Below are 14,161 nucleotides of genomic sequence, written 5' to 3'. Positions count from 1 at the left end.
AGTAGATGCCAGTAGCATTCTCTACCTACTCCTGGTCGTGACAACCACAAATGTCTTCAGACACGTCAAATGTCGCCCGAGGGTGGGGGGGGGGCAAAATCGTCACTGGTTGAGAACTACCTTTCCAAGAAGAACTAGCATAGCCATCCTTTCATAGACCATTAAAGCACCACGACTAAATAAAAAACACCCTGGCCCCACAGCTATGTGCTCACTAGGTAACAAACTCATGTGGAGGCCCCTGGCCCTCTTGCCCATGTGCCTGGTTGGGCCTGGATGTGGGATGTCAGTGAGAGGCACCCATGAAGGGTTGACAGTGCTGTGTAGACAAGCTGGGTCCCACCCTGGCAGGGGAGGCTGGAATTCAGGGAGAGTTGGCAAGCTGGGCATTAACTGGGGCCTTTGTGTCTGGAAAGGAGGGACACTTTTGATATGTGTGCATGGGACCTAGAGTGTCACTGGCTTGAATTCAGAGATGTCACACCCTGAGAGAGCACAGCAGCTAAGTTTCTGCTTCCTCTTTGGTGATAGAGGAAGCCACGGAGGGAGGCACATATGTCCTCCTCATCCGACTGGAAGTGGCAGCAGTGGAGGTGTTCAGAGACCCACCTGCAAGCATCTGGCCCTTCATAACTGTTGCAGGTTACATCATATGAAACATCTTGTTTTTTTCTCTAGCAAGCATAGAGTCATTTGTTTGTAAGCACTCAATAAATGTTTGTCAATTCAGTGAACTGGAGTCATGTTCTCTGGAGCGTCTCGGCCCATTTCTTGGCCCTGTTAACAGTGAGGACTATATAAGTGAAATGTGAAATGACAAATCATGCACTATCTGTAATGATGGAATTCTTACTGTGATTCTAGAAAGAAACCCTTAGTAAAACATGAAAAGCAGTGTTAGAGCCCGCAACTTTCCCTTTGGATGCCCCTACTTCCTCCTAAGCATGGCTAACAGTAGCCCACTCATTGGGTGGTGGTGAGGGTTATTAACACTCCTCCCACACAGCATGGCCCATGTCCACTGTAAAGAGCTTTGTACAAATGATTTAAAAAATCACAAGGGCCATATGGTGGAAAACACATCTGCCTCTTGTGTCTTTCCACCTGCCACCTAGTCCCCTTAGGAGTTATACTTGTCATGGATTTTAGGGTTCCCTTCAAAAATACCATTTCCATGAGCCTCTGACCTTTCAGTCTTTGTTTCCCAGTCCTTATTTTTTATCTCTTTGTATGTATTTGATTATTTTATCCTGTGAGTGTTCATAAGGGTTGTTGACAGGTAAAATATCATTACATACCTTCTTTCTCTAAACTGAGCTTTCTAAAGACACTTTATGCATTTCTTCAGATACTTGCTACTGCCAGCCTACTATGGATTGTAGTTGTCTGCTCACACGTTGCCTTTATATCCTGTAATCCCCCAGGAGCACAGGAGCAGTGACTCACATGTCCCATGCCTCCTGGTTCAGCGCTTTTCATGCATGCAGTAACTTGTAAATGCTAATAACTTATCCTATTAGCTGTCATCTTTGTCCTTTGGAATACCCTGATAACTTTGAGCACAATACACTTGGTTAGAAATTGCTGTGGAACATAGCAGGAAGTGAAATACTATCTTCCAGGGATTCCCAAAAATAGTAGAAACTTTTGTGCCCCTTTTCCTTACACAGAATCGCAAAGGCGCGGTGAGTGAACTGGAACACATTCCTGATGCAGTTTTGTGTGATGTGCATTCCCATGACGGCGTTGTCATTGCTGGGTAAGCAAAAACAATTTTTCACTTAATAATTAACTCTTCACCTTAAAGTCTTTCATTTTTCATGTGCCGCCCTCTGTGTACCAGTGACATTATCTTCCCTTGAGAGCACATATCTTCCCATTATAGCCCATGTTTCAGATGGAAAATCTCTGGTTCTGTAGTCCAGTATTTGAGAGTTTGAAGTTAGTGGTGAGAAGTGAATGGTGTAGAATGTAGAGCTGTAATCCATTTGTCTCAATATGTCTTTCTTAGCTTTTAAATCACTCTTGTGGCATGTTAGGTTGTATTTTCATTAAGGCAAACAGTCTGTATTTTATGAAGACATAAAAAAGTCAAGCAAGAATAATACGTGTTGGCGCAGAGTCTGTTCTTATTCTCTGTTCTGAAGCTGTTATTATGAGAAAGGGCCGGGGCCACACACAATCTTCCCTCTCCACCACACACTATGTATTTGCTGCTTAATTTGTCCTGAAATAGGCTTTTTGGTTGTCTTCATCACCAAGAAATTTAATTTTAGCTTCTGTAAATTCCTGTGGCTTCTGTTCCAAAAACCTCTTTCATGAATTCTTCCTATTTTACTAACAGAGATGTAAAAACAGTTTGTGTATTTCAGTTTTTGTATTTCTTTAATGTGCAACGAGAAGACCAGTTTCATCTTTGGGTTGAGAAGTGGTCTTGAACATACAATCTCAAATTGTATACTTAATGCCCTAAGTAGAGACCAGGACACTTAAAACCCTGAGTCTGGATTGGCTTTGGGGTGAGCCCCCCAGGAGAGATTCCTACCTGGAGGAAACCAAAAACAAATTTTTGCCTGAACAGCTTGGTAGCAGGTGAGTCTTTTTCTTTAAAGAAGACTCTTTGCGGGATCCCTGGGTGGCGCAGCGGTTTGGCGCCTGCCTTTGGCCCAGGGCGCGATCCTGGAGACCCGGGATCGAATCCCACGTCAGGCTCCCGGTGCATGGAGCCTGCTTCTCCCTCTGCCTGTGTCTCTGCCTCTCTCTCTTTCTCTCTGTATGACTATCATGGATAAATAAATAAAAAATTAAAAAAAAAAAAAAAAAAAAAAAAAGAAGACTCTTTGCTTAAGAAGCATTCTATAGGGCAGCCCCGGTGGCCCAGCGGCTTAGCGCCACCTTCAGCTTGGGGTGTGATCCTGGAGACCCGGGATCGAGTCCGGCGTCAGGCTCCCTGCATGGTGCCTGCTTCTCCCTCTGCCTGTCTCTGCCTCTCTCTTTCTCTCTCTCTCTCTGTGTCATGAATAAATACATTTAAAAATCTTAAAAAAAAAAAAAAAAGCATTCTGTAAAGGGCACCATTTGGGTTAAAACTCCAAACACATTATCTTAATGTTTTGTGGTCTATGCCTAGAAAAAGTATTTTTGCTTTAAACTAGATATGCCTAGGAAGAACACCTTTTTTTGCTGGCCACAACTGAAAGGTTAATGGGAGTGCTGTAGAACCACTGTTTTTAGAAAGATGAATGGACCTGAAATCTGGAATTCTGTTCATTCAGTTATCAGTGTGGCTTTCGGCTTCTGTCTCTAAGTGCTAAAATGTGGGTCTAAGAACTCATGCTACATAAGGTCTGTCTACAAATTCTAAGATTCTGTGGTAACTCAGAAAGGACTTCTGTCCTAGTTTATAGGGATCTCCTGGTGTGTCAGGAGGCCTCTAAGGACAGAATGTTGATAAGGGACTGTGAGTCATAAAGGAAATTAGAGATAAAGGAGACTTTAATCTCAAAAGCCAAGTATGAATTTATCTGGACATGGACCTCACAAAGGCAGGCTGGCCCCACGTCCAGATGCCAGCCCTTCTTTTCCTGCCTCTCTGTTCCCCTGAGGTCTGCTCAACATTACAGATTATGCCAGCACAATGCAAAGTGATGGCACAGTTTTGTGGATCAATAAGATGAAACGTGATCTGTGGGTCAGAGAGGCTCCCGGCTCCTCTTTCTAAGAGGACCTTATGTTTATGACCTAGCGTTGGGTACTTCAATCTTGCTTGTGTGTAGAGCATCTTGTGTTTATCATTAAAATTTTATCTGGTGGTTACGATGCTTGTTTTCTGGGTCAGATCTTGAATCCCTTTTCATTTGAGACAGCGGTGTTTGTGGTTACCTCATTTCCAATCAATGTTGTATTCACCCAGCTTTCTGCAGCTATGTATCTCCAAGGAGCTGCTTACAGAGACATTGGCCACTTTACCATCTCTCTCCCATCTACTTAGCCTGTGTTTCTGTGATTTTCCTTCTTCATTTCCTTTTTCTCCCTTTGAACTCAGGCAGAATTTGTTCAGGGGCTTAAGTTTTATGCATAGAACTAAACTGTGTAACATCTTTGCATTGAAACCTATCAGGTTTATTTCATATAATTGACAGCAAAGTTTTTGCAAATCCTCTTGCTTCTTCCTATCTTTTCAGGCCTTTGTGTAGAAGTTCCTGGTTTGGGGTCACATTGCTTAGGCCTCGAGCAATTTTTATTATAATTAGCCTCACCATTGACTGTCTTGGGTCTGCCTTACTTTTCCTTTCACTCAAACCAGAGTAACCTTCAAATACTCATTCACTCAAGCTCACCCAAGACCTAGTGCTCATCAAATGAGCAGGACCTGGATGACACCTCTTACCCCAGGCTTGGCTTCCAGCAGAGGAAGCAGATGTTGTTCTCAGAGCTTTTTGATCTTTTGCTCTTTTTTCCATGAGTCTTTGCTTCCCTTCATATCTTCTAGATGGCAATTTCCAGTTACCTTTTCCTTATGTGCCGAGCCCTTGAAATTTGTTTCCACCCTTTCTCCTGATTATTCTCTTTAAGGTACCTTTGGCTTTTCCAACAGTTGCTAATTGCCTCTGCCACATCTTTTTTTTTTTTTTAATTAAGATGTAATTCATATACCATAAAATGTACCCTTTTAAATTGTAAAAGTCTGTATTTACTAGTATCTTCACAAGGCTGTATAACCATCTTACCACTGTCTAACCCCAGAACATTTTCATCACCCCAAACCCCCTCATCCTTCTGCAAGATCCAACTCCAGTCTTGTCTCCTCCCAGAGGTGTCTGTAGCCCCCTGGCCTATTAACCCCTACGTCTGCCCATCTCCTAACTCCTGGAGAAGTGACTGCAGCTTATCATGTAGCTTCGCCTCAGTTAACGTTTTTGTTTTCTGTACTTGGAAATAATTAACTTCACAGCCATGTATTTTCTGTGCAGTTAATTTATAAGCATCTTTTTTAAAAAACTAGAGGTGGTATGTGATGTAAACTGCCCCACAGTGCTTATTCCTTATTTTGTCTGAAGGAAGCATTACAGTTTAACATACCCTCTCCCACCTAGGTATCGCATGTTACATGGAAGACTGGAGAAATCCCTAATTTGTCTGGTCCTTGATTTCTTAGTCTTTTCAACTTCGAACCATGTAATTTTAAATCTGGAAGGAGCTGTAGAGATTAACTCTTCCAAAACACTCCTTTTATGTGGCTGGCTAAGGCTCAGAGGCCTGGCGAGCAGAGAGTGGCACACATGCACTGCACCACTCTGCTGTTCTGCAGTGTCCACAAGGAGAGCCGGGTGGTAGGGCTACTTCCTGAGCCCTCATTTGCTATTCTGATGGCGCAGCTATGACAGCTTCATTTTGGGTTTTCTTTTGCAGCACACACCATTCTTTCCTGTTAAAAATGAAAAATGGTAGTAAAACCATGTTTTTGCAAAACCATTAGAAAGCAGAGAAGAAAAAAAGCCATCTAAATCACAGCATGCTAACACAACTCTTGTTCCGGTTTTTGATGTGCATGAGTTATTTTTTTTAATGCATATTTTCACATAATTCTAATCTACATTCTATTTTGGCCTTTGTTCCTCACTAAACTGAGATTTATTTGTGTTATTACATGCTTTTCATTATTTGATTTGTTATTTAAAAAAAAAACTAAAAAAAAAAACCTCCTGATATAATAATATCCTAATTTTTTAAAATTCATTCCCCTAGCATTGGACATTACAGTCACTTCCTGTGTTTTGTTAATATATAATGTTGTGAATATTTTACGTAGAGGTTTGCATATTTTGCCAGTCTTCAGTCTTTTTTTTTTAAATATGTATTTTTATTTATTTATGATACACATAGACAGAGAGAGAGGCAGAGAAACAGGCAGAGGGAGAAGCAGGCTCCATGCCGGAGCCAATGCGGAACTCGATCCCGGGACTCCAGGACCGTGCCCTGGGCCAAAGGCAGGCGCTAAACTGCTGAGCCACTCAGGGATCCCCTTTTGCCAGTCTTTTTAAAAAATTAGAAAGCACATGCTAATTCTAGAAATTTTAAATTACATATAAATGTGTAGAATAAAGAGCCCCATGTCTTCCTTTATCCCCTAGCCTATTTTCCTAGACTAGAGTCCCATTAGTGGAATTACTGGATTTAGGGGAATGAATTTTCATATTTTCCAGATGAAGAAAGTACTTTTAAAAAGCCCTTATAATCCTCAACTTCCTCCAGTCTAACTTTTTGGCTAGAAGTCTCCAAACCATCCCTCAAACTGCTCTCCTGAATCTGCCTCTCTTCTTTCTGTCAGTGCCATTAATAACAAGAGAGGATACATTCATGACTTAACCTCCTGCAGTCTGGATTCCATCCTAGCCCCTCCACCAAGCCACGCTCTCTCAGAGGTCACCATTGCTCACGAACCAGTGACCCTTTTTTCCCTGGCCCACCCTCTTCTGTGTCTTGGCAGTGTTGGGTCTTATTAACTGTATCCCTCTTAAAATGGTGAAGGTGGTGTATTGAGCACCCTTGGAACCTAATAGTGGACCCAGAACTCAAGAAACTTTGAAGAAAGTGTGTACAGAATGAAAATGCCTCATACTTCTGAGGCCCTACACTTTCTGAGCCTCTTTACCATGTCTTTGACCTGCCCAGGCTCCTCCTGTGGTCTCATTTGGCCTTCTTGCCTTTCTGTGGTCTCATTTGACCACTTAGCAATGATATACAGTGTCTCAAAAAACACCTGAAGCAGTTGTTGTCTTTGCTGGTTAGATAAGAAGTTCCTTCAACTGTGACTGTGTAATTCAGACACAACCTTTCCTTTGTTCTTTCAGCTAGAATTTCTCATTTCTTTAACCTGAGAAAAATTTGTGTTCAGAAGCCACCAATTTTCATACTGTAATCCACCAGTCTCTTTCAGAATTCAACTTCTGGCAGCATTTTTTCTGTGATGGGGGTAGCCGTCCTGATTGCAATGAGGGTTAGTGTGTGCTTTTTCTAGTATTTAGAAGAGAGATTATCTGGAAAGTGTGTTGATAATAAGTGATTAGGAAGTGTGGTTTTGTTTGTTTTAGTGATGACAGCTCTGAGAATCTTAAAATGTTTCCCAAATTATGTTTATCATTAAAGAAAAAGAACAGAAGAGATGAGCATATGAAAACCTCCCTGTCCTGTTTTGTGATGCCAAGACTGTTCTTCGTGTCCCCAGTTGCACTCTGGAAGTTAAGAGCATTGAAAACAGATGACATCATAGGTTCAGAAAGGCCACATTATAAACCTGAGACATAGGTCTAGGTATAATCCTCCAGAAGTGTATTTGCTTTACTGCCACCTAGTGAAGAAGAGTGTCTCAGGTACATCCTGCAGGAGAAAATCAAGCTGGGGCTCACTGGAGGCCTTGTGCCAGCTCTGCTAACCATTAAGCTATTAGCTCACCAGAAGCTTTTATCAGATGCCCAGGAGTATGGTGGTGTTTTGCAATAGACTCCCTCCTTACTGTTACTGAAGACTCATAAGTCTGAAGCATTTCAGTGTGCATAAGAGAGCACACTTCTCTATTCACATTAGAGGACCTTTCCCTCCCCTTTTGGTTTAAAAAATATCAAGCACCCTCTTTGTATCAAGGTTTTTTTCTCAACACTCCTCAATGTGTTTTTCCCTCATTTTCTGCTGATGTGATCTGCCTTTTTAGGGTGCACTTTCCATCTTTACTAGAAGGAACAGTGACCATGCATTAGTGTTTCTTCTCTACCAGGAATAGCTGGGGAAAATTATAATTTAATGTCTCAAAATATTAGTTCTTTTCTTTCCCTAAAAATATCATTGTCCCATTTGATCTCATGCATTTTCATCCACCTCAGTTCCCTTTAAGGCAAGTGTGCCTAAGTAGACACAAGACCAAAGTGCCAACACCTCTCTCTAGCAGCCAAGTGACTTCTGGCTGTTGTTCTGGCTTTTATTTTTTTTAGCTCTGTCTGTCCACACTAACCTGGACATCAGGGTTTCCAGTCTTCTGTAGGCTGGAAGCAAAGCTTTGAGTTTAAATTCTAATGTCTGAATCTCTGATTCAGTTTGCTCTTCCAGTGGAATTCTCTCATTTCTAATAACTGCAGGAAAATAATGGTTCAAACACAGTCTGCACCTAAGGTAGCTTAAAATACTCCACTTACATTTTTTCTCTTCCTTTCCCCTAGTAATTAAAAATGTGTGTTTTAGTTGACCATGTACCATGCCACAATATGGCTTTGCTCTGAAATGTATATTTGCCCCAAATTTTAAAATTTATTCTACCCAGGAGCTAAAAATGGTAAGGATGGGGTTCAATACTTGGCCAGTTTCAGGTGAATGTATAAAAAATGGATAATAATTTTTAAAAAAGGATAATACCTGTAGATTGCTTTAAATTTTTTTTTATTTTTAAAAGATTTTTATTTATTTATTCATGAGAGACACAGAGATAGAGACAGGCAGAGGGAGAAGCAGCCTCCATGCAGGAAGCCCGATGCAGGACTTGATCCCAGGACTCCAGGATCATGCCCTGGGCCGAAGGCAGGCACTTAACAACTGAGTCACCCAGGGATTCCCCATGGATTGCTTTGAAACTCTTGAGATAGCTTGCTTTGTAAATACAGGTGATAAAGTTGTGTTAGACAAATGTCCGCTTACTTAGTAAGGACATGATTTCTATTTTCCTCCTTCTTAAAGAACTTTTTCTCTTGATAGTTTTTCTTTAAACCTTGGCTTATATAGATTTTGTGCTGCTGCTCATTATGACATTGGACTGTTTCCCATAAGGAATTCGATCATTACCCGTTAGGGACCTCTTTTAAAAAATACTTCTAAATTTATTTATTTTCTGCTGTGAGGTATATGTGCTCTTCTGGTAAATAAGTCTGAGGTAAGGTATTGATAAGAGACTGGAGGAGAGCATTACATTTATTATATCCTTAATGAAGGAGCTCCAGAATATCCTTAATAAATACTGGTGAACTCATGACTGCATTTATCCATCTCTGGTTCTCCAAGGAATAATGGGAAGGGCCACAGCTACAATAACTCTGCATAACCATCATTGACTCTGACTCTATTGATTGTGATTAACCAAGATGTATGGAAAACAGTTTTAAGTGTGTAGTGCTTGTATCTCGTAAAGTCCATTAAGATGTTCATTATTTTTCAATTGATGCGTCTTAAGCTGCACTTGATGTCTGTAGTAGTGCTTTTCCGCAGAAAGACTGCACTGTGGGATTGAGTTCATTTTGTTAATTGCATAATACAACACAGTCAAGTTTCATAGAAAACAGTAAATACTCTTGATTTCATTGATTTGTATTCTTTGGTTTTTACTAAATAAAATATGGAGCTTGCGAATAGTTCTTAAAGCCTCTGTGTGGTAAGGGCCAAAATGTTTCTCGAAATGTGGGTGCTGCATTTTTAGGGACCTTTGCCTAATTGCTTTGTAAGCGTTAAACCAGTTCTGTCCTCTGGGTTTAAGCTGGTAGATTCATTCATTGAACATTTTTACTAAGCACAGACAAATGCTGCAGATACTTCCCTTGCTCCCAGGCTGGCTAGAGGTTACAAGACCAGGTGGTGACAGAACTTGGGAAATGTTAGGGTGGGGAAGAGCAAGGTACCCACCGTAATACATTAGAGAAAGTCACCTAGTACAGGCTCAGAGTCAGGCCAGGGTTCTCCTGGAAAATTACTTCTCAGCTGGGTCTGGAAGGATAACTAGGGGTTAGCTAGGTAGAGTTTTGCCAGTACACTGAGCCTTTTTTTTTGGCTCCTTGCCTTCTAGTTAGAGATAGTGGTAGAATTGATGGGTTAGGTTCACGGGCTGTCCTGCAAGCCTGAGTCACCGTATTGAAAACAATATATTTCACTTAAATGGGGATGGTCCTTAGAAGCCGTATTTGTTTAAAGACCCTGTCATCTGAGGAGGCAGTCTGCCTTGTTGGCTAAGCAGCAGTTTGAGGAAAGCCTGGGAACCTGTTTGATCCCAGCTGTGCCACTAAAATGCTTTTTGTGACCTTGGGTAAGTCACTTAACCTTACTTACAGCATTCTTAAAACAACCCCTGAGGTTGTCATGAAGAGCTTCAGAAAAAAATATATTTTTAGCAAATAAGTAGAGGCACCTGAAAGAAAAATATAAACACCTACTTTCATCTCCCCTGCCCCATCTGGGATATTTATATAAGAAGAAAATTTGAAGGTGGATTTGTTTGGTTCTTTGTTATTAGCTGTACAGCATTTCTTCCTTCAAGTCTCTTAGTCAAAATGAGTAAGTAGTCTGTTCAGTGGAAACTTACTAGTTAATGGAAGCTCTTTGGTGGTAAATCATTGTAAATTGGCAATTGCTCTGGCGTGCAGAGCTTGAGAGGGGCTCTATTCCCATCCTCTCAACAAAAAAATCAGCTGTGGTCTCTGACCTATTTATTTGGAGGTAACCTTGCCAAGCGTAAAAAAGATTGGGAAAGCATACAGTTTCACTGGTCCGTGCCCTGGAGTGGGACATCCTCACTCATTTGGAAAAGGCTTCTTTCTCCTTCAGTTTTTCTTTAGTGCTCTTACATCAGCTAATATATGAGTTGCAGTTGTACTTTGCACAGACCCTAATTAGAGAGCCATCAACATTGAGGTCCAAAGGCTTACTGACAATGCAACTGTCATAGTGGCGTCTTAATTGGTGGAGTGTAATTGTCATTAGGCAGCGATAAAGACATCTGGAGCTCTGGAGAAAAATCAGCTTTTTTTCCTACCTCCCTTCGATTATCTGTTCTTGTTTCTCCTGGCCAATGTTGTTAAGCACTTTTAGATCACATTTAGGGTTTGGTCCGGTTCCCTCTGCTCCAACCAATGTTTTACCCTTATGAAAATGTCTGCTTCTTTAGCACAGATCCATTAGCACTGAGTCTGATCTCCATTGCTATGGCTGCTTTCACTTGCATTAGATTCTAGAGCCTGGCGCTGAGTCCTCACATGGTACCTGCTGAAACAGGGTATTTATTCTGTTCCCCTCAAAAAGGAGACATGGAGTCTTTTATGTTTTGCCTCCTGAATCATTTGCATTATGTTATTATCATGTTCTTTGGCCGTGAAGAATGGAGCTAATTTAAATGGATATCTTTGAAAATGTTCTTCTTTACCAAAATAATTTAGCTTATCTTGTGTTTTTATAGATATTTTAATCCACTTGGAAGTAAATGCGAAGAGTTTAACACCTCTTGATAAGTGTTCTGAGTATTTCACTGATCATCAGCAGTGGAATGGGGCCAGTAGAAGTAAAAGGGGATGCCACTCAGACCAGTCAGGTTGTTACTTGTGGACACTACCTTCCAGTCACTGCATATTATTAGCTATGTGTAAGGCACTGTGATGGAGATATGGCATTGAGATATGGCTGCCTCAGGGACTTGACAGTCGAGATGTAGAATGTAACGATGAATGCCATTTCTTCAGATACAGAGCAAGTTGATACAGTAGTAGTAGAGTCAGAGAAGGCTTCGTAGAGGAAGAGGGCCTATGCTAGACATTGAGCAGTTGGTAGGCTTGGGCTAGATCAGTGGTTCTCAGTCTTGCTTAAACATTGGAAAAACTGATGCCGGTTCCACTCCCAGAGAGTCATATTTCAGTGGTTTGGGTTTGCTCTGGGTATCAGGAGTTTGGAAAGCAACCCAGGTGATTCTTATGTACAGCCAACGTCGGGATGCCTTGAGCTGAGTTGTCAGGAGGGAAAGCATTCCAGAAAGGTGGATAATGGGAGCAAAGATGCCAAGGCAAGATCATATGGAAGCCAGAAATGGCAGACTTGTCTGGAGGCTGGTCCATGCTAAAGAAGAGCAGAAAATGAGACTGGGGAGAAGGGCAGAAGTTTGTGGATGGATCTCTGTGCTAGGCCCAGTGATTAAAATGTCATCAATAAGATGTTAAGGCCTGAGTAGCTAGAGGGCTAAGTGTCAAGTGCTATTCTAGTCTGACTCTTCTAGTTGATGGGCTCCTAGCTGGGAGCAAGGCCCAGACCCTGACCTTAGAGGCTTATAGGTTCTTGGGGAGGTGAGCAGTCAGACAGACACACACACACACACACACACACACACACACACACACACACACACAGTTGCTGTGAGAGTCAAGTCGAGGCTGCTGTTATCCAGGCTAGATTGCAGGGGGACATGGTCCAGTTTGAAAGGGAAGGGAGGAAGGGAGAAAGATTATTCATGTCATCAAGTACTTTTGAGGGCTTGGCTTGTGCAGGGCTGATGGGGCCAGGGAGGCTTGGGACTAAGGACCCTGAGGCAGTGTGGGGAGGGCTGAAGGGATATGGAGGAGCCGCTCAGTTTTGCATCAGGGACTTGGACTAATGTGGTCACCGAGGAAGGGAGGAATTCAGCAAAAGGCTAGTTTGTGGTGAACTGAAGCCTTTTGAACAGAATAGGGGTTTAATTCTAGACCTGTGGTGTCTTGGAGTGAGCGGACAACTTTTTTTGTGGAGGGAGAAGCCCTGTCAGGGCCCTTTAGACACTCATAGAGTGCTCTTCTGTGTGAGAGCCTTGCCCGGGGAGGAGAGGGAGCAGCCTGGTGTAGGTCACAGTTCCCAGTGCCCTGTATGGGCCAGCAGTTTGGCAAATTTTGGTTTTGTTGTTTTGCCTCAGAACTTGCTATGTAAGGGGGCTTTGGGGCTGGAGCTCAGGCCTCTGAAATGCTTTCCTCCGTACTACTCTGCTGGCCTCTAGAGCCCCTGATAGGGCGCACAAGTGGCCCTGCGAGGCCGTGGGTGTGGGCCGATGTAAGTGATCAAGGGAAGGAAATATGTTTCCCAGCCAGTGTGCTTTCCCTCCAAGTCCTGGAGCTCTCTGACCCCTGACATTCACTTTCTGTGTCTTCCTTTCACTCCCTGTCTCTGTATTTCTGATGGTGTTGCCATCCCTCTTCACCTTTCTTTTCTGAAATGGCTCCTTGGTTTCTCATAGAATTTAAGAATCTAATCATGCACAGTCTAGACATTCAAACATGTTATCTCTGTTTGGTGTCTCTATAGCTAAGCAAGTGGCCTTACTCCAGGGAACGCCTGAGTTGTTTTCAGGGGTGCCAAGGTGAGCCTGATAGATTTGGTATAGTGGTGTATGTTCTCACACAGCGTTCCTCATTAAGAAGGGGGATCTGGAATGCTGCCAGGAGGACTTGGGAGCCAGTGGCCGTGCTTTGGCCATGGTGATATCAATACCCACCCTTGCTCCAGCATTGCCAGGCTTAACAACACTCAGAGTGAGCATTCCTGTTTACTGGGGGATCAGTGGTCATGCAGAGTTCCTTCAGTCCAATTTTAGAAAGCATGTCTCTCCTATTGGCTCTTTACGCCACACGTGCACTCCTCAGGCACTGTCCTGCAGGGGGGCAGCTGAATTCTCCAACTGAGGGAATTTGTGTGATGGAATTACCTTTGAATCACATAATGTATATATTTACTGTCAATAATTTGAGGGAATTGCTGTTCTATTCAGTAAATGAAGCACTCGTCTATCAGAATGTTCTTAGTTTCCTTATTAAGATATTTCATGTGAGAAATTGGATCTGTAACTACTACAGATGTGCTAGATTTCAGTAGCTAAGCAAATTATCTTGTTTGGGTCTTCATAGTTTTAATGTGGGATCCAAGAAACCCTGAAGAAACTATGGCTAGGGCCTCAAGAAGACTGTGAACTACTTAAAATTGCGTACCTATCTTTGTGTTTGTGGGGTACATCATTAGACTCTTAAAGCATTTCTAACATGCTTCCTGACAGTTAGTTGATTTACATGTTGAACAAAATCCTCTGTAGCAGATGTAAGGAACTTAGCATAAATACCTCAATGGCAGGCAGCACACCACCTCGTCATCTGGCCATTCCATTACCCTTGTGTCTGAGCAGGCTCTGGCCCTGCCATAGCTTTGATGGAGAGAGTCATTTGTTGGAGTGGCAGTAGTAATAGGAGAGAGTGAGTGCTCCGCTTTTCTAAGTGGGCAAAACTGGGGAGTGTGTCATGCATTTCAGCAAGAGCTTTTCATGAGAAGGCAGCATTGTCTGGCTGCTAAAGGCAAGATTTAATTGTTTCAGCAAATCAATTAGTCTTTAGGGACTTTAATCAGTCAAATCTGA

The 14,161-nt window shown here is 42.3% G+C and overlaps 1 protein-coding gene across 1 annotated transcript in view; it reads left to right on the top strand.

Annotated features, from left to right (window-relative positions):
* FBXW8 (F-box and WD repeat domain containing 8) overlaps window positions 1–14,161 on the top strand; it is a 120,811-nt gene that overhangs the window by 36,026 nt on the left and 70,624 nt on the right. The window contains exon 4 of the mRNA XM_041728897.1: window positions 1,671–1,759. Coding sequence (XP_041584831.1) covers window positions 1,671–1,759 — 89 coding nt within the window. The remainder of the gene's footprint in view (window positions 1–1,670; window positions 1,760–14,161) is intronic.

The sequence above is a fragment of the Vulpes lagopus genome, chromosome 14, assembly GCF_018345385.1.
Source record: "Vulpes lagopus strain Blue_001 chromosome 14, ASM1834538v1, whole genome shotgun sequence".
Lineage (NCBI taxonomy): Eukaryota > Metazoa > Chordata > Mammalia > Carnivora > Canidae > Vulpes > Vulpes lagopus.
The sequence above is the reverse complement of the archived record's forward strand: the minus strand, read 5'-3'. Positions and strand labels throughout refer to the sequence as shown.